The following is a 21557-nucleotide window of genomic DNA, read 5'->3' as shown; positions in this document are numbered from 1 at the left end:
GACCTAGTAGAGTTGATTAGGCTGTTTTCATGTTATCCATAACATTGGTGACTAACTGTGCTGCTGGCAACAATTTAATAAAGGTATTTTTTTGCCACCGGGCATATTGTAATTCATCAGTTACTCTGTTTGAGAGTGCTCTAAAATCGGAGTAGATAGACAGAATTAACAATATCAATTGAAACGCACAATTACACCACTAAACTAAGAATGACCTTCACTGTCCCTTGGCCACACTCCAGTCCAGTTGGCGGAGGTAATGCACCTTAGTTGGTTGCCAACCGCCATATAAAATCACTGAGGAAGAAGAAGAAGAAGAAGAAGGAAGTTGAGGCCGAAGGGGTTCGCGCAAAATTAAACGATTTTCGTTGTCCTCTCGTCACATTTCTGGCTGTACAATGGATTGGAAGGGAGATAACGGCGTAAGTTTAACTTTACAGTGATTCTTGATTGAAGAGGAAGGGAATACTTGCTGTCTATTTAGAGCGGTTCTAAAATAGCCATCATATCTAGCTAGGTAGCTAGTTAGCCTAAGGTTGGACGCTTCATGAATTGGCAGCAAGTTTGGGGAAATGCCATTGAGAAGAGGTAGTAGTCAAGCATGTCAAGGCAGATGAATAGCTAATAACTAAACTAGCACTGATCAGTAGGTATGTAATATTAGATTACCAACAACATTTCAGACAACTGTCATCGTCTATGCAGCTGACGTTATTCAGTATAGCTACTGTAGCTAGGTTGATTAGGTAGCTGTATGTGTGTATCGTAGAACTGGGAAACTGTATTAGGTAGTTAACTTTCTAACAAAGCTGCAGTAACTAGCTTAACTACGTCTATCAACTGGTGGCTGTTTCCCAGATATGGGATCAAGTCACGGATGGGTATAATTTGTGAAACGTTCAAACGGGAATCTTTTCTAAAAACGTAGGAAAGTACAAGGTTGCCAACAAACAACGCATATAGTACATAGTAGCATGATCAATTCACCTAGTTAACTAGCTGCCGAATAGGCATCAACTCACCACGTAGCTGGTAAAAACCTCTTAAGGATCCGCCCATTAAAAAAAAAAAAATCACCCAAATCTAACTGCCTGTATCTCAGGCTATGAAGCAATGATATGCATTTTCTTGGTACCATTTGAAAGGAAACACTTTAAAGTTCGTGGAAATGTTGGAGAGTATAACACAATAGATCTGGTGAAGGATCATTCAAAGAAAAAAACTTTTTTTTTGGTACCATCTTTGAAATGCAAGGAAAGGCAATAATGTATTATTCCAGGCTGGGTGCCGTTTAGGTTTTGACCACTAGATGGCAGCAGTGCATGTACATTTTCTTTTTTAGGCTGATCCAATGAACCATTACATTTGTATTTTTTTTAATCAATACTGCCCAAATGTGCCTAATTTGTTTATTAATAACTTCATGTTCAAAATTGTGCACTCTCCTAAAACAATAGCATGGTATTCTTTCACTGTAATAGCTACTGTAAATTGGACAGTGCAGTTAGATTAACAAGAATTTAAGCTTTCTGCCTATATCAGATATGTCTATGTCCTGGGAAATGTTCTTGTTACTTACAACCTCATGCTAATCGCATTAGCCTACGTTAGCTTAACCGTCCTGTGGACAACGATCCCGAAGAAGTTCATGTTTGTCCATAGGCTACCAGAGTGAGGACAGACATTTTTCGGAGTAAACATGGTGAGTGAAAAACGTAATTAAATAGCCCACTCCCTACCTGGTATGTTATTATGCTGCTATAGAACCTTTTATACATTGTTTGTTGGCAACCATTGTTTGTTGGCAACAAATTCCTGTTGGAACGCAACACAAATTATACCCAGCCATTGTAATTATTTTTCCAGTCACTAGGTCCGTCTCTCAAGTCGAGTCCCAGGAAGAATGGGTCGAGTTAAGGCCAAGTCGTGCATTAAAAATATCTATTCATGCAATGACTTGTTCAACTTCATGTCTGTGTCATTATTGAAGTTACCACAAAGCCCTTTTCATTATTTTGTCTACAACATATTATGATTATGTAAGAATTATTTTTTACAAGAAATTCCAAATGCAAGTTTAATAAGTAAATGATTACAAAAATAAATTGCCTATGAAAATATCATGTTCCTGCCAGCCTAGTGTGTCGCACTCTGTAGGCTATAGCCTTGAAATAGGCCATAAAATATAGCCTTAGTAATTCTTAGGCTACCTATCTGGTTCCTGACCTATTTAGTGTTTATATGCTGTATAATATGACATGTTATATTTGAAATGATGAGTGCTTCTTAGTCACATTTAAAAAAGGTATTTTCTATACTTATTTTTTTATTGTAGGAACACAAAGAAAGTACAAATAAAATAAAAGAACAACAAAAAAAGATCTGGCAGTTACAGTGCACTTCATACCTTCATCATCATATTTGTTACATTGACATCTTTGAATTAGACCTTTTCCAAGTACAAAACCCATTTTTCCCAGTATTCTTGACCTCTCCCGTTCTTAAAGCAAAGGTCATACGCTCCATGTGGTGTATTTCTTCTACAATGTCTATCCATTGTGTCACTGTGGGAGGGTCTTTTTGTAACCATTTTCTAGTGATAGCCTTTTTACTGGCTGCCAGTAGGACCCGTAGTCACTTTTTTTAAAGAAAGTATACTACAGTACACAGTAGAGCACATGAGTTGAGTAAATTAATGTACTATACTCTACTACTGAACTATACTGTGCTTTACTGTACTGCGCTAAACTGTGCTGTACTTTGATGTCCAAACGTGTGAAAAATAAACATCTATAATTGGTTCAGATTTGGCTGGACCAACCTATTTGGTCTTGTTTGGGGGCAAAGCTCATTAACATAATTGCCAGTGTGTAGAATAATACCCACATATGCAAAGGAGGATATTGCATATTTATACCTATTTAGGATGCAATACCATGAGGAGAATGACATTCATATCCATAATTATGCATTTCTGTGGAGTACAGATCAGGGACCCATGATTTAAATTCTGTTATTGCAATTCTGTTACTGGGTGTAAATCCACTTCACTTACTGTAGTTAACCAAAATAATAGATTAGTCATAGCTGGTGCCCCATTTCATTCTGAAAACATTGTTGAATCTTAATTCGGGGATTTAACTGAATGTTTGGAAATCTTGGACAGATTTTTTTTTAACTGAGGGAGATTTTACCGAAATTCTGTTAGCACACTTTGCAGCTGCACAGTTCTTGCAGTAAATGTTTTTTTTGTAAAATCTTCAGTGTAAGTTGTTCAAAGTAATCCTTGTACATGGAGTTCTTATGGTTTGTTAAACTTTGAAATCAATGTTTGGCATACATTTGAGGCTCAGTGCAATTACATTACAATTACATTACCATAGAATTGCCTAAATGCCATAAATTGTCTGTCTTTTACTTAAACAATGGGGAGGAACCAGAAAGATCAGGCTACTGGAATTCTTTGCAGTTTGGTTGTTTTCATGATTTTGTCTTTTTTTATCACCTGCCCAATGGGTCAACCTCCGAGCACGCTCAACTTGCATGACTGCTCAGTTCAAATGCCCCAGGCAGTAGGCCAACCCTTCATGTCAATCAATAAGCACCATCTATTTGCAAGTCAGGCAAACTCGCCAAAAATCGAGAATTTCTATCTATAGTTGATAATGTACCCATTCTCTCTTTTTGTGTATTTGACAGGTTCACAACCATGACAGTTGCCAAGGCCACGGGGGTCACTCGCATGGGCCTGCGGTACATGGATTCGGGGGTCACGGCGGTGGTTTGGCACACGGGTTCATGCCTGCTTTCCATGGCCAATTTGGCCCACGAGCTGACCAGATGATAGACCCCACTCAGCAGCCCAAGAAACGGTCTCATATGGATGACAGCAGCAGCTGGGACATTGTCAAAGCAACACAGTAAGATTCACCACTGTTGTGTCTCATATTAAACCCTATAAATGCCCACTCTGTGCAATTGTTCTGATCCCAGCCCCATAGCTCAGGTCAAAAGTAGTGCACTATATGGGTAATATATTTTCATTTGAAATCATCCCTTGAGATCCACAAAGCAGTAGTGATCAGAGCAGTAAGAATTGCCAAATGGCAATACTGAGGACTGAATAGCTTTCAGGGATTGCAAACTCGTCACTCTTTGGCGATATTCATCTACGTGAATCGTGTAGATCTGTAATAATAAAAAAAACTTTGCGGGTGACTCTCGCAAACAGATATTCTCCCAGTGTGATCACTACCTTCTCTGGAGACTGTCAGCATGCACTCCACACAACAAACTTGTTTCCTTACTGGGAATTTTGGAGTGCAACCTGTATTCAAAATGGTGCTGTAATTATAGTTGATAGATTCAAATTATAGTTGCTTGTATGTTTTCTATAGCCCAAATGATTACACACGGAAGTTATTAACTATAGCCAGCTGACTTTAGCTAGCTAACTACGTTGGCATTTAAGTTGGCAAACTAACATTATCACTCGCTTGCCTCAGCTAACTACATTTTTCCTCAGCTTACCCACAGAACACTTATATGCATTGGAAGAAGCACAGGATTAACTTTAGTGTAATTCAATCACTTTTTGACAACATACCTTTTCTGATTTAAACAAAACTTTCCATACATGTTTGCCCATGGAAGAAGTGGTCAGAAAGTGACATTTTAGACCTGAATGCCAATACATTCAGGAGATAAAGGTGCACAGTTTATCCATGTTGCATACCATACCATGACATATGTCTTCATCACTGGAAAAGAAAGTTTGATGTATATTAAAAGCTTACAAACAGGATTGTCATTATTTTATAATGAATACTTTGGGGTGGGGTGAGGGGGAATTATAACAATAATGGCATTTATTAACCCTTTTAAGATAAAAAAAACATGAGTATAAACATGTTGTAGCTTCGACCCTACTTTACATCATCTGAGGTTTGTGTGTTGTGCCCGCTATTGTTTGAGACACATGCTCTTGAATACAGGGTGGGTGTCATTTCAATCATTAGCGGTTTCCATTAACTTGTGCGGTGCTCAAACACTATTTTGCAAAAACCTAGTGTCAAATAAAAATGTAGTGTTTGAAGTGTTTCCATTACTCATTTAGACAAATCACACGTTAATCGACAGCCTGTATGCCCTCCCATCAACAGTGCCTTCAGAAAGTATTCATACCCCTGGACTTTTTCCACATGTTGTTGGGTTGCATCCTGAATCTAAAATTTGATTGCGTTGAGATTTTTTTTGTAACTGGCCTACACACAATACCCCATAATTTCAAAGTGGAATTATGTTTTTAGAATAAAAAGGAACATCTGAAATGTCTTGTTTTCAATAAGTATTCAACCTTAAATAAGCACAGGAGTACATATGTGCTTAACAAATAAAATAAAATGTCATTAGTCACATGCGCCAAAAACAACCAGTGTAGATCTTACTGTGAAATGCTTAATTACAAGCCCTTAACCAACAATGCAGTTGTAAGAAAAATAAGAGTTAAGAAAATATTTAATAATAAATAAATGAAAGTAAAAAAATAACATGATGCTATATACAGGGGCTACTGGTACCGAGTCAATGTGTGGGGTTATGGGTTAGTAGGTAAAATGTACATTTAAGTAAGGGGTGAAGTGACTATGAATAGATAATAAACCGCATGTAGCAGCAGTGGAACAAAAATGTAATTTGATGAACTGTTCAGCAGTCTTATTGCTGAGGGGAGCTATTAAGGAGCATTTTGGACCTAGACTTGGTACTCCGGTACTGCTTGCCGTAGCAAAGCAAACCGCCTCTGACTAGGGTGGCTGGAGTCTTTGATCATTTTTAGGGCCTTCCTCTGACACTGCCTGGTATAGAGGTCCTGGATGGCAGGAAGCTTGGCCCCATTGATGTACTGGGACGTACGCACTACCCTCTGTAGCACCTTGTGGTCAGATGCCAAGCAATTGCTATACCAGGCAGTGATGCAACTAGTCAGGATGCTCTCGATGGTGCAGCTGTATAACTTTTTGAGGACCCATGCCAAATCTTTTCAGTCTCCTGAGGGGGAATAGGCATTGTCATGCCCTCTTCACAACTGTCTTGGTGTGTTTGGACCATAATCATTTTTTGGTGATGTGGACACCAAGGAACTTGAAGCTCTTGACCTGCTCCACTACAGCCCTGTCGATGTGAATGGGGGCATGCTAGGCCCTCCTTTTCCTGTAGTCCATGACAAATGATGGTATTGGAGTTGTGCTTGGCCATGCAGTCGTGGGTGAACAGGGAGTACAGGAGGGGACCAAGCACGCACCCCTGAGAGGCCCCCGTGTTAAGGATCAGCGTGGAAGATGTGTTGTTGCCTTCCCTCACCACCTGGGGGCGGCCTGTCAGGAAGTCAAGATCCAGTTGAGGCGTTTAGTCCTAGGGTCCTTACGCTTAACCAGTTGGATTTAGGGGGCGCTATTTAAATTTTTGGATGAAAAAAGTTCCCGTTTTAAACAAGATATTTTGTCACGAAAAGATGCTCGACTATGCATATAATTGACAGCTTTGGAAAGAAGACACTCTGACGTTTCCAAAACTGCAAATATATTGTCTGTGAGTGCCACAGAACTGATGTTACAGGCGAAACCCAGATAAAAATCCAACCAGGAAGTGCTGCATTTTTTTTTTACCGCCTCATGCCAATGACTCCTTATATGGCTGTGAATGAGCTACGAATGAGCTTATGTTTTCCACGTTTTCCCCAAGGTGTCTACAGCATTGTGACGTCTTTTTAGGCATTTCCCTTGAATGGCTGTAAGGGACCATATATGGCGTGTGGTCACATGGTGTCTCCCGCAGAAAACCTCGCGTAAAATACTGAGGTAGCCATTTTTCCAATCGCTTCTTATGAGAAACCAACTGCCTCGACGGATATATTATCGAATATATATTTTTTTTAAACACCTTGAGGATGGATCCTAAACAACGTTTGCCGTGTTTCTGTCGATATTATGTAGCTAATTTTGAAAAGTTTGTCGTTATAGTTGTAGCATAGTGAAGAAACAGCAGCTTTTTCGACCTACAAAAATAATATTTTTGGAAAAAAGGAACATTTGCTATCTAACTGGGAGTCTCCTGAGTGAAAGCATCCGAAGTTCTTCAAATGTAAATGATTTAATTTGGTTGCTTTTCTTATCTTTGTGAAAATGTTGACTGCTGCCAGCAGAGCCTAGCATAGCATTATGCCATGATAAACTTACACAAATGCTTGTCTAGCGTTGGCTGTAACGCATATTTTGAAAATCTGAGATGACAGTGTTGTTAACAAAAGGCTAAGCTTGTGTTTGAATATATTCATTTCATTTGCGATTTTCATGAATCGGAAAAGTTTCTAGGGGTATTTATGTCCTTTGCGTTATGCTAATGCATTTGAGGCTCTGATTACGCTCCCGGATACGGGTTTGCTCGTCGCAACTGGTTAATGATTGTTCCACAGGTGAATGTTCATTGTTTATGGTTCATTGAGCAAGCATGGGAAACAGTGTTTAGACTCTTTGCAATGAAGATATGTGAAGTTATTTACATTTTTATGAATGATCTTTGAAAGACAGGGTCCTGAAAAAGGGACGTTTCTTTTTTTGCTGAGTTTACATATGAAATGGGTGATGTAATATTTACAAACAATTAAAGTGACTACGATACTGTAGAATAGTATAGAGTAATGCAAGATACGAAGACATTTATGAAAGTGGCTCGTGTTTCATTTCCTAGTGATTCCTAATCTGTCTATAGGCAGCAGCCTCTGTTGTGCTGGAGATGGCTGTTTTAACATTCAGTCGTGTACTATGGAATACAATACAGTATATACATTTGAAACTGGTCATGCAATATGTAAACACAATTTAAAAGTGACAGATACTGTAAAATAGTGTGGAGTGTGGTCTATACATATGAGACTGGTAATGCTAGATACTGAACATTGTTAAAGTGGCTAGTGATCCCTAATCTATGTCTATAGGCAGCTGTCTCTAATGTGCTCGTGATGGCAGTTTTGCAGTCTGATGTCAGGCAATGCATTCCATGAAGAGTCGTTCATAATCTAAACCTCATTTGAAATGTTTCAAGAAATAATCGTACAGTAATCTGCAGCATTCAGTCATGTTGTCGTTGTCAACAACAGCATGATGCATAGTTCAGATAACAACATACATCTCTTTTCCCAAAAATATACACTACCGTTCAAAAGTTTGGGGTCACTTAGAAATGTCCTTGTTTTGGAAAGAAAAGTAGAACAATTTGTCTTTTTAAAGTAACATCAAATTGATCAGAAATACAGTGTAGACAGTCATGTTCTAAATGGTTATTGTAGCTGGAAACTGCAGATTTTTTGATGTACGCATACGTAGATATTCCAGAGGCCCATTATCAGCAACCATCACTCATGTGTTCCAATGGCATGTTGTGTTTGCTAATCCAAGTTTTATCTTTTTTTAAAGGCTAATTGATCATTAGAAATCCCTTTTGCACTTGTTAGCACAGTTGAAAACTGTTGTGCTGATTTTAAAGAAGCAATAAAACTGGCCTTTAGACTAGTTGAGTATCTGGAGCATCAACATTTGTGGGTTCGATTGCAGGCTTCAAAATGGCAAGAAACAAAGAACTGAAGGCTATTCTATGTGAGAAATTGCCAAGAAGCTGAAGATCTGGTACAATGCTGTGTACTACTCCCTTCAAAGAACAGTGCACACTGGCTCTAACCAGAATAGAGTGGGAGGCCCTAGTGCACAACTGAGCAAGAGGACAAGTACCTTAGAGTGTCTAGTTTGAGAAACCGACGCCTCACAAGTCCTCAACTGGAGGCTTCATTAAATAGTACCCGCAACACACCAGTCTCAACGTCAACAGTGAAGAGGTGACTCTGGGATGCTGGCCTTCTAGGCAGAGTTCCTCTGTCCAGTATCTGTATCTGTGTTCTTTTGCCTATCTTAATCTTTGGTGAATGGCACGACAATGGGCCTCAGGATCTCGTCACAGTGATCTCAGGCCTCAGGATCTCGTCGTCTGTGTATTCAAATGACCATTAATTTTTAAAATGCAATTGCGTTTGTTGTCCGTAGCTTATGCCTGCCCATACCATAACCTGTGGTGGAAATTCTAACCAAGCGAGAGAGACTTTATTTTTTCAAACAATCATTTTTTAAATATTGTTTTAATTATTGCAATAATGAAGCTGGTCATAGACCACTCTTAAGTGTTTGCCGAGAGCCCAACGAGCAGAACTGAGCCACAGTATTTTATAGTTAAGGGACATCCTCCTGAATACTTGACAAACTGCAGATGTCTGAAATAGGCCAAAGGTTAGGATTAGTATGTGAGAAAGGAGTATCCGCCAGCCAGATAGCGTTTACTGTGAAGACTCTTCCAATTGTGTGGAAACCAGGGTTTGGCACCTACGACGAGGTTCCTCCCATCAGCCGTCCACACCAGAGACATCTCCTCCCTGGTAGGTCACAGTATACAAACACCAACTTATTCTATGGAATGCAGGCTGTAGGTTTTCTCTCCAAGCCATCATAAATCAATTGCCAGCACCAAGCCCCAGAGGCCCAACTCAGTCCCACAGTCACAGATGAGAGTACTGAGAAACCTTATTCGATGCATAAACAGTATTAAACATAAATTACATGGATTTTCTACCATAAATGCCACTTTCACCTTGGGGCACTCTGTTCACAACATTGACATCAGCAAACCGCTTGCCCACAAGACGCCGTACACGTGGTTGCCGGGTTGTGAGACCGGTTGAGCGTACTACCAAATTCTCTAAAATGTCGTTGGCGGCAGCTTATGGTAGAGTAATTAACATTAAATGAAATTATCTGGCAACAGCTCTGGTGGACATTCCTGCAGTCAGCATGCCAGTTGCGCACTACCTCATAACTTTTGTGTGTGATAAAACTGAACATTTTAGTGGCCTTTTGTCCCCAGCACAAGGTGCACCTGTAAAATAATCACATTGTTTAAGCAGCTTCTTGATATGCCACACCTGTCAGGTGAATGGATTATCTAGGCAAAGGAGAAATTCTCACGAACCGGGATTTGTGTGTTATTTGGAACATTTCTGAGATCTTTTATTTCAATGCCTGAAACATGGGACCAACACTTTACATGATGCATTTATCTTTATGTTCAGTGTAGTTTTCATTGGGAAGGCAGATTGCTTTTCATTTAAAAAACGTATCACTTTTGCATGTGAAAATACAGAATACTAGTGTTTAACATGCATCACTTTTGTTTTAAGCCGACTCTGCAGTTAGCCAGAATAGGGCACCTGGCTCATGGCAGGCTGCCCCGCTACGCCTGCCCAGGCCGGCTTAAATGAATCCCCTCCTTGATACCAACAAATAATGGTGTTTCTCATATCAAAATTAATGACTGAGCACAGAATGCAACCCTATGCGTTCCACAAATAGAATATCAAACCGAGTTCAGAGTGATGTCGTTCAGAATGAGTTCTCCATAAATTATCACACGTGACAGCTGTGAGCAGCCAGATTCATCCCTTAACCACACTGGTTACCCAGCTGCTTTAATCCATCCGTTGTTTCTGCGCATCTCCATCAGTTTTTAAAATGTTATTTAGCCGTGATGATCAGTGGGCTGTACAGAGAGTGATGGGTTTTCTTAGTTGTTGGAGCGGTTGCGCAAAGTGGATACTTTTTGCTTGTAAGACCAAACGGGCCAGTCTGACTTAGCGTGATAGCAGTCTCTTGAGTTCCACTGCCAAAGAGGAAACCGGAGCACCGTGACTGTCGTGCTTGAGATTTTACATCACTTAAAACCGTGCGTTTCTAGCCCAAGCCACTCAAAAGTTAAGCTCTATATTACTGGAGCTACTGTACTTTCGTCCCTTTCTATGCGAGTTGGTGCACATTTTTATATCATTTTATAAACCATGTTGCAGGGCCGTTTTAAACTACTAGCGAGCTGCGAATTTCTGGTTTGATAAACTACTTTCTTTAGTCATGTTACCTTGGCTATGCACAAATTTGGATGGCACAGGGAAATTGATAGCTTACTCAGGGATGTGCATATATGTCTTATTTATATAATTCTGAGCTAAATCAGAATCAAATCTGTCAATATTTCTGGTGTTACTTAAATTCTGTTTGGTACCAACATTTTAGTCATTTATTAGATGCTTTTAACCAGAGCGACTTACAGGGGTGACTGCATACATTTTCGTACTTTTATTTCCCCATACTGGTCCCACATGAGACCATGTGTTCGGTTTTGTTCCTGTGAAAATCCTGCATCTTTCCGGTCAACTTCTCTCTTCAAACTCAACATCTCTGTTCTCCAACCAGACCATGTAAATGTCATTGTAGTCAAGCATGCTAATAACTAGCATAACTTTTCTGACCAAATGCTGACAAGCCATTGCATCAATTTATGAACATGACTAAATACTTACCCCTAGTGTCAGTACATAGATATGACATGACATCTTGTAGCTTACCACTCGTAGTAAAAATGGTAACTTCATTTAGTGTACCAGATTTTCCTTTTGATTCATGCTTATGTTCCAGTACACCTTCTAGAATATTTTACTAGGGATAGATCGATGGATAGAAAGTTGTATTCTATGTGCGAGTGGATCGATTTTCAATATCTTGTCCCCCGTGCTTGGATTCTAGGTTTGGTATCCTGGACCGATGTAAGGAACTGGTGGAGGCTGGTTACGATGTGAAGCAGCCTGACAAGGAGAATGTCTCCCTCTTACACTGGGCAGCCATTAACAACCGTGCAGAGGTGGTCAAGTAAGGGCTCTACATCAAACACGTGTCTGATTTAGGAATGTGGTTTTACATTTCGATTTTGAATGTGGAGTTTTTTTCTTACAAACAACAAGCCAACGTCATTCCCAAAGAGGAGCCCATGCTAAGCAGATGATTCCTGTGCAAAGACATTGGTAGGTGTATTTTTAAGATGTCCGTTTAATGCTCTTCCGTAGGTATTATATATCCAAAGGGGCTGCCATAGACCAGCTAGGTGGTGACCTGAACTCCACACCCCTGCATTGGGCCATAAGGTAATTGCTTTGTTGGTAGGCAAGGTCACCCCTCTCTCCCTCTCTATCCACCCTTACAGTTTCGGTCATATATATTGGCACCCTTACATGATTTACTATTTCTTCTCAGATATGTTTCATTGGAAAACCTGCATTGTTCACAAGTGTATTTGTTTGATCCACTTCAAAGTAAAAAAAAAAAAAAATGGCCTGGACTAAATTATTCAAATGAATTTGGTTGGAGGCAAGTTCTCATTTACTGTGTCATAGAGCCAAACAGGGAAATGGTTCCACTCATTTTTTCCATAGGGGATTTTTTTAAAAGAAGCGCTTAAAATAAGGGCTGTTTCGTGTACGCTTACCTTGGCGTGACGTTTGGTGCTTACCCTGGCCAACGTTTGGTGCTTACCCTGGCGTGACGTTTTGATAAGCAGGGAAATCTCTCTCGGACAAGGGGACTTTTATCATTATATTTTCCTATATTTACTCTGATTCAAAAATGCTACTTAGCATCAAAGTAGACCTCATGCAAGACTTCAATTCCATGCAAGCTCCTGCACGTCATCTCTAGCTGACACCTTTGCTAACAGGTATTGTCAATTTAAAACTTGCACAAGACAGTTCACAGAATTGTCCATTTTATTCGTTACTACATTTAGCTAACATTCGATTGTTAATCCAGAGATTCTTACCTTTGCTTCAATTTGGCAGTCTCGTCCAGATTACTGCATTTATAGTCCTTTATGGTAGCCACATTAGCAACAAATTAGCGTTTCATTTTTTTTTGGGGGGGGGGGGGGTGAAATAGAGGCAAAATATATTGATAAGTCACCTTATCCTAGAGAGATTTACATGGTTATCAAAACGTCACGCCAGGGTAAGCACCAAACGTCACGCCAAAAAGCACCAAGCAATGCAGGAGTAGAAGTCACGAGATCTGAGATATGAATTGTGTTATGGGGTACATGTCTATGGTTTGGTGATTTTATGTTTGGTTGTCTGTGGACAGGCAGGGCCACCTCTCCATGGTGATCCAGCTGCTGCGGTACGGAGCAGACCCATCTATGGCAGACGGGGAGGGCTACCGCAGCCTGCATCTGGCAATCCTCTTCCAACACATGCCCATAGCAGCCTACCTCATGGCCAAGGGACAGGTGAGACTCTTTCTCTCTTGCTCTCTTTTCCTCTCTCAGCCACACTCATTCTCGCTTTTATTCTTGTGCTTTCTCATCCTTACTTTCTCTTTTATTCTCCCTTCAGTCTAACATTCCCTTTTTTTATTTTTTTTATGAGCGTTTATTTTTTTTTATATTCTTTTCTGTTGTAGGAAGTTGACCTTCCTGACTCAAATGGGCAGACACCCTTGATGTTGGCAGCACAGAAAATCATTGGGTACGTTTCCCTGCAACCCAATGATTATTTGTTTCTTTTTCATGTATTCTTACAATAACATATGTCCTCAATAACTGGCCTATTAGGCTGTTTTGGTAATGTACTCCTTAAAAAGGTTATGGTTAGTGTTAGGGTGGGGATATCTGAAGTCAATAAACTAATAATTGAATGCAGGCCCGAGCCCACTAACTTCCTGATGAAATGCAATGCGTCGGTGAGTGCGGTGGACAAAGTGAACAGGAACTCTCCGCTGCACTGTGCCGTGCTGGCGGGAAACGTGGACGCCGCACACATCCTGCTGGAGGCCGGGGCTAGCGTGGATGCCGAGAACGCCAACGTGAGAACCTACTCTCACACACACACTAATTAATCCTATCATAAATGTGAGCTCCTGGAGGACACTATGGCTGCCATATAGCGATGGGTTGTCTTCACACACAGTTACACACCTCTGGTGGGGGGGGTTATAAATTAGTAGACTAAATCGATACATGCATATTTATTTGCTATAGTAAATCAAATTTTATTGGTCATATACACATGGTTAGCAGATGTTAATGTGAGTGTAGCGAAATGCTTGTGCTTCTAGTTCCGACAGTGCAGTAATATCTAACAAGTAATCTTAACAAATTCACAATGACTACCTTATACACACAAATGTAAAGGGATGAATAAGAATATGTACATATAAATATATGGATGAGCGATGGCCCTAGTGACTATAGTGTGTGAGGTTAACTAAGGATTGCGAGTGTGACGATGTGACTGTGTTGCGTTTGTCTCCTCAGGGTCACACTCCCATAGACCTGGCCCACCAGGTGCACAGCCCCCTGCTCATCCACATGCTCAACCACATCAAGCAGGAGAGGATACGCTCCAGCTCCCGCTGCCTGCGCCTAGTTAACCGATACAGGGTATGGACACCACAAACACACTTTTCCTCTGCCTATGTTGCTTCAACACACAGGGTGTGTGGGGCACTACACTTTCGTATCCTCAACAAATGTCTATGAGAGATGTTAACCCATATTTCCAGTATTGTGTGTGCGACAGCATAAGGGAGAACAATAATTAATTAACCTCTTGCTTAAAATAGAGTTCCCAGCGCTGCAGTTTTCCTCGCATTGTGGTTGAAATTAATACTAGTATTTTTCTTTTTAAAGATTATTTACGTGATTATCTCTCTGTGTCCTGGTCTCTGTTTAGGTGTGTCTTCAGTTTATGTTCAGCGTTGCTGTGCTGGGCAGTTTGGGAGCGATCGCTGACTTGAGCTCAGAATCCTGGCTGCTAAAAGGGGTTCTGCTGGCCTGTGTGATGGCTGTGGTCAACCTGGCCCAACGGTGAGAACGCACATTGGCCTGCCCATGGTCAATCCAGTAGACGAGACCGCACACACCATCACGGCGGTTAGGGTTGATCAGCTGTTATGAGTGTTCTTCAACTGCTAGTTAACTGAGATGCATTGAGAGATCCGCAGTGCACCCCATGTCGAGAGCTCTGTTGGTATTACTAGGGACCTCCCGCAAGATGGCGCTCACATACTGACTAGTAGTAGCCTGCTTTTATTCATACTGTCCGTGCTTGGTTCTGTCAAATCTCCCTGGGCAGTCGTTTGCTGACACGACTGCTCATTAAGTAGAAAATGTACTCTCTAGTAGCATTTATGGCACAACTAATTTTTAATTTTCATTCAAGACTTCTATTAGTTGAAACAATGTTATAACGTATACAATAAGTGTGTGTGTGCACTTGCAGGCAGTTGGCGAGCCAGGCCCTGCAGTCGCTGGTTCCTGCTACAGCTCTCATGGCGTCAGTCTTCTGGATGCTGGTCACCTGGTGCCTGTGGTTCCTGCCTGATATCCTTTAACACAGGGCCTCTACTGACACTCGCACTCCAACCCAGCACAGCACTCTACATTCTGTATTTGCCCGGCATGTAACACTGTACTAAATCAACACTTAAAAAGCTCCCCTGTCATTGACTGTCCTAGTCTATCTCGGTCTAGTTCAATCTAGCCCATTCTAGTCCAGCCTAACCAAGCCCATCTCTTTAAGGAGAGCCGGAGCTCCTTCCTCCTTGCATATTTTATCAGATGGCAGGTAGGCGGGGTACAGTGTATACAGGGGAGACAGCACGAAAGTATAGGGTTCGGGTGGTATTTTCTACCCATGCTGCTATGGGCAATATGTGCTTGAGAGGCTGCAGCACTATCGCTGCGCCGCACTTTTGCGCCAAATACATCTCGGTCCAGTGTCATGGTTTTAAGTGTTAAAGTAGTTAATGCAATGTACTGTGTTTCATACCCATAAAATTCAAATCTGGACCTGTCAGTTGTGTTTTCTTTGTTCTTCCCCTCTAATCAGGGACTTATTTAGTCCTGGGACACTAGGTGGGTGCAATTGAATTATCAGGTAGAACATGACTTCCAGGGTAGGTTGGAATACACCTACTGTATTTGGTGTGACGTTATGTCCTTAACCCGTCTCCCTACATTGTCCGAGTGCCACGGTACAGGTGTTGTTCACTTTGAACGCCACAGCTCTGCTCTACTACTACCTCCGCTCCTGTAGGACTGACCCCGGCATCGTCAAGGCAACCGAGGAAGAGAAAAAGATGGTAAGGAGCAGGACATCGGGAGAGGCGTTGTTCAATCACTGTTGTTTTTTAAAAAAATATTTAAAAATTTAAGACTGCTAGAAAAACATTATGGACAGGTCACAGCATTTACCCGGGTCAGGCTCGAGGGGTAGTTGGCATGTGACATGGCATGTGACATAGCTGCCTATCTACTTCAATGACATGGATGTGATTTTGATCTTGTTGGTCTTCCGTTTCTCCAACAGAATGTGGTGTTGCTGGCAGAGGCGGGCTGCTTGGACCCCAGGATCTTCTGCACTTCCTGTATGGTAAGCCACAAGGACCAAAGTAGGCCGGTCACATTCCAGCACATTTACTCAAACCATAACTATTAGCGGGATACTGAAGACTTCCAATTAACAAATATGTTTTTGTTCAAGCTTTCACATGTTAGGAAATGTGGTGATATGAAGAACTGCTGATTGGTTGTTGTTTTTCGGTTATGCAGATGAAGAAGCCAATGAGGGCAAATCACTGCTTCTCCTGTGACGCCTGCGTGGCAAAACAAGATCATCACTCCATCTGGATCAATGGCTGCATAGGTAACTAAAATCACAGAGCTTATATATTTGTCTACTGTTTATTATAGATATAGTTTGTAGGATAATCTACCCTAAGCCTCAATACGCACTAATAGGTTTGTGTAGTGGAATACAATCATTGTAGTGGCAGTCAACTAGTATTTGAACACTTGGAAATATAGTTTTCTAAGATTACCTGACTCAAATACACAGCCAGCATTAGCCACTTTGTCAGCACCAGACTTATACGTTTTAATGACCAAGTTTCGGTCTTCTTTCCACCCATCCTTACTTCCTTCAGGTGCCAGGAATCACCACTTCTTTGTTCTCTTCCTGCTCTCTCTCTGCCTGATGGGAGCGTGGATGTTCTACGGATGTCTCATGTGTGAGTAACAGTCTCAATTAGTCACGTAGACAATAGTACTTTATTGCACTTTATTTGTGTACATTCTTAAGTAAATGCATTATCTTCTTGCCTGACATTCTCGTGTGTGTTGCCAGACTGGTCAAAGCATTGTCCGCTGCACTACCAGGAGGAGGGTGTGTGGGGTGTTATCTCTGCCCTGGTGGGCTGTTCTTCCTGGGTACTGGGCATCTTCTGTCTAGCTTTCTTCCATACCGCCTGGGCTTCCATACTACTGGTCATTCAGCTCTACCAGGTAACTGTGTGTGTGTTTTTAGAGGTCGACCGATTATGATTTTTCAACGCCGATAGTGATTATTGGAGGACCAAAAAATGCTGATACAGATTAATCTGCCAATTTTTATATATATTTATTTATTTGTAATAATGACAATTACAACAATACTGAATGAACACTTTTTTATTTTAACTTAATATAATACATAAATAAAATCTATTTAGTCTCAAATAATGAAACGTGTTCAATTTGGTTTAAATAATGTAAAAACACAGTGTTGGAGAAGAAAGTAAAAGTGCAATATGTGCCATGTAAAAAAAGCTAACGTTTAAGTTCCTTGCTCAGAACATGAACGTATGAAAGCTGGTGGTTCCTTTTAACATGAGTCTTCAATATTCCCAGTTAATACGCTTTAGGTTGTAGTTATAGGAATTATAGGACTATTTCACTCTATACCATTTGTATTTCATATACCTTTGACTATTGGATGTTCTTATAGGCACTATAGTATTGCCAGCCTAATCTTGGGAGTTGATAGGCTTGAAGTCATGAACAGTGCTCTGCTTCAAGCATTGCTAAAAGCTGCTCGCAAACGCAGGAAACTTGCTGTTTGAATGAATGCTTACGAGCCTGCTGCTGCCTACCACCGCTTAGACTGCTCTATCAAATATCAAATCATAGACTTAATTATAATATAATATAAACACAGAAATATGTGCCTTATGTCATTAATATGGTAAAAATATGGAAACTATAATTTCGAAAACAAAACGTTTATTCTTTCAGTGAAATATGGAACCGTTCCGTATTTTATCGAACGGGTAGCATCCCTAAGTCTAAATATTGCTTTTACATTGCACAACCTTCAATGTTATGTCATAATTATGTAAAATTCTGGCAAATTAATTACGGTCTTTGTTAGGAAGGAATGGTCTTCACACAGTTTGCAACGAGCCAGGCGGCCCAAACTGCTGCATATACCCTGACTCTGTGCAAGCAGGGTATATAATATTGCCTGCTCACATGAATTTATTTTCACTAAATATGCAGGTTTAAAAATATATACTTGTGTATTGATTTTAAGAAAGGCATTGATGTTTATGGTTAGGTACACTGGTGTAATGATTGTGCTTTTTTCGCAAATGCGCTTTTGTTATCACCCGTTTGGCGAAGATGAAGTAGGTTGTGATTCGATGATAAATGAACAGGCACCTCATTGATTATATGCAACGCAGGACAAGCTAGTTAAACTAGCCATATCAACCATGTGTAGTTAACTAGTGATTATTTTAAGATTGATTGGTTTTTTTATAAGATAAGTATAATGCTAGCTAGCACCTTACTGTGGCACCTTGCCAAGGTAATCGGTCGACCTCTACTGTGTGTGTATGTAGTAGCTAAATGATGCTACAATAAAACCTCCACTGCTACAACTGTAAGTATGTTGTATTTGAATAACGTCTTGAAACGCTGTTGTCTCAGAGCTGTTAAAGAACTACTGCATTACTATGTGCACTCACGCTACATACACTATTTGATTTTCTCGTTTTGCTCGAGCTGCCATTGTTTTTCCCGTGTATTTCTTTTGATTTGCTCAGAATCAAACGCTGCGTGTATTATTCATGATTGATTTGTTGAAGCCGTCTTTCTGCTGCGCCTTCCCCAGGCAGTCCCCCCTGCTGGGGCCCCACTCACACTGAGATGTCGCTCACTGCCTTAATGATGCCGGGCTAGGAGGAGCGCTGAACTGCTATTTGATTTAGTCTTTTTTTTAGGAAATATTTAAACGGATGCATTATTTATCGTTGTTTTATCATAATTTTTTTACTACTTGTAAGCCGAAGTGACAATTTGGAGGCATAGTGGCATTTCTATTTTAGTTAGACGTGTGTCTGCCTGAATAGATTGCGTTCTACGGCCTGACCACCGCAGAGAGGGCAAACCTGATGCTTCGCCAGAGGAAACTCCCACAATCCATCTCCCTCAGACAGAACCCTTACAAGTAAGTGGTCTTCATCAGGCTAACCTGACGATTCTGTTTACTTGGTGACGAAAGCAATAAGCAGTGTTCCCTCACACTATTCTTCTCTTTTCTCTCCCTCTCCCTCCATAGTTTGGGTGTGGTGCGTAACCTGGTGTCATTCTTCCAGCTGCGTTGCTGTGGGCTGTTCAAGCCTGCCATGGTCGACTGGACCCAGCAATACCCACCTGGCCGAGACCACATGATGTTCGGCCACCCCGACATCGTCTGACCCCACAGGGTCAGAGGGCAGCTAGGGCTGGGTCCACGGTCGTTCTGGACCAAACGGATTAAGCTTATTTATTTTTTAATCTTTTGTAAATTTTGGACAGCCTGTGAAGAAACACCACTATAAAGGAAAATAGCATGGAGGAAGTTGTACTGACTTTTTTTTTTTATGTGTTTGCTTTTTGTACAGACTACTGCTGCCTTATGCTGGTATATATTAATGAGGGGGAAAAGGAACATTTGAAATATAATTTGTGTGAAGTCAAATTAGCCTTAATATGGCTTAAATTGTATATTAAGTTAGTCAGTGTTTTTATGAATATAAATATAGTTATATTTTGATCCATGTGTTTTTTTATAAAGAATGATCTTTTAAATGTCTGTTTTACAGTGTTCGCAAGAGGCTGTGAGTGTTTTTAGATTGAAGGACCAACACGTAGACAGTTTAAGCAAAGCATTGCTTTGTCAGTCACTGAACTCTTTTGATTGGAGCATGCAGTGCATACAGTTTCTCTAGAGCAGTTTTTCTAATACTGGTACTGTACCTCCTAAGTATGCTCATTTTCTATCCAGCATCTCTCGACAGTGGACACACAAACCATTGCTGCTGTTTCCGATTCCCTCTCCCAGAAGTGTGTGTGCTCGTTCACTCCCCCTTGTGTATTTAGAAGGAATTAACGGGTGGAAGAAATATGGTTGACAGTGCTTTTACATCCATTAAGGGTGAACTAGTGCCCACTATTGGGAGAAGGCAAGGAATCAGAACTCAACCCATATCTCAACAATCCAATATCCAACCACCATCCTACGAACTATGCTCTTCTCTTTCAGCCTTAAAGCAACCGTCTGAGATTTCCAGTCATTTTGATTAATGACAAACTGTCTTATGTTATCGTAACCAAAACGAAAGACCCATTACTCCATTAGTTATGATTTTATTATCATATTAGGACTTTATATGCTAATGTATAGCTTCAAGTCATGCTAAGAAATGTTCTCGTGGAATATCATTCCGACAGATAGAAATCCAGTGATATTTCGGTGTGAAAATGTCATGGGATACATTTGATTCACTGTTTACATTTTTGTGTTGAAGTCACACTGATGGCATGCACGTCTTACAGGGTGTGGCTTTGATGAGACTGGACAGTTTTTTTTATTTTATTATGTTTGACCTGAAATGTCATGTGATGATATTAGCATCCAAGCTCTGTTGCTTTTTTCCTGCATAACCACATGAAGTAATGTGCCATTGTAACCCGCTGCACTGGATATTGGAATAAAGCATTGCAAGTTGGTTTTTACTATGTCGTCAGAAAGCCTTTTGAGTTCGATACTGTATGTGAGCTTTGATTTATGTCCCCATGACTGCTTATGGAGAGATTTGGTATCTTCATGTTCCAATCAATCTTGCATAGCCCATGTGAAGACATGGTAAGTAAAACTTTAATTTACCTTTTTTTAATTTGTATTTATAATTGATACGTTGCTATTAATTTTCATATTTGGGTAAGCCTCTACTAAGTCAGTCTCCCAATTTACTTATGTTATCCACACCACAGGAGACCGTTTTAATGAAACGAATTATGCATACCAAGACACCTTTAATTGAAGCCGAAGAAAGACACCAGTCAATACGTCATTCTTTTACTTCACACCATCTCATTGCAAGTAAACATTTTTTTATTTTTTATCCATGTACACACACCCTCATCAGCCTCCTGCAGTTTATGTACTTTTAATTAGAAACAGCTTGCGCGTGGGCACCCAGACATAAATTTGGATAGATTAACGCAAATGTATTTGGTAATTAGCGTTGCCGTGTTTATTTAAATTACACAGGCATATTTATGAGCGCAGATGAAATCTGTTAATAATGAATTAAACACAGCTTGGAGGCATATTAGTGTAGCTGTCTTCACCAGGCAGCACATTAACACAGAACAGAAATATGGCTTAATTATGTTTCCTTCTCTCTTGTTTTCATGTTAATTTGTTTTTAATGTGGGGAGGGATTATTAGCTAAACGACTTGTTGGCTTTTGTTTGGCGCTTTATGTTTTTGCCTCAAA

At 40.5% G+C, this 21557-nt stretch overlaps 1 protein-coding gene across 1 annotated transcript; it reads left to right on the top strand.

Annotated features, from left to right (window-relative positions):
• Positions 1 to 284: 284 nt before the first annotated feature.
• Positions 285 to 20790, top strand: LOC135546522 (putative palmitoyltransferase ZDHHC13). Its single transcript, XM_064975022.1, has 17 exons — positions 285 to 422; positions 3700 to 3920; positions 11673 to 11795; positions 11990 to 12067; positions 13056 to 13200; positions 13374 to 13438; positions 13613 to 13775; positions 14227 to 14352; positions 14645 to 14778; positions 15194 to 15296; positions 15933 to 16055; positions 16283 to 16345; positions 16525 to 16618; positions 16899 to 16982; positions 17099 to 17256; positions 19143 to 19240; positions 19352 to 20790. Exons 1-17 carry the CDS (start codon positions 399 to 401, stop codon positions 19488 to 19490), a joined length of 1941 nt encoding a protein of 646 aa, XP_064831094.1. The 5' UTR covers positions 285 to 398; the 3' UTR covers positions 19491 to 20790.
• The last annotated feature ends 767 nt before the right edge of the window (positions 20791 to 21557 follow it).

This window comes from Oncorhynchus masou, chromosome 1 (genome assembly GCF_036934945.1).
Source record: "Oncorhynchus masou masou isolate Uvic2021 chromosome 1, UVic_Omas_1.1, whole genome shotgun sequence".
Lineage (NCBI taxonomy): Eukaryota > Metazoa > Chordata > Actinopteri > Salmoniformes > Salmonidae > Oncorhynchus > Oncorhynchus masou.
Note: the sequence above shows the minus strand (reverse complement) of the source record. Positions and strands in the feature narration are given on the sequence as shown.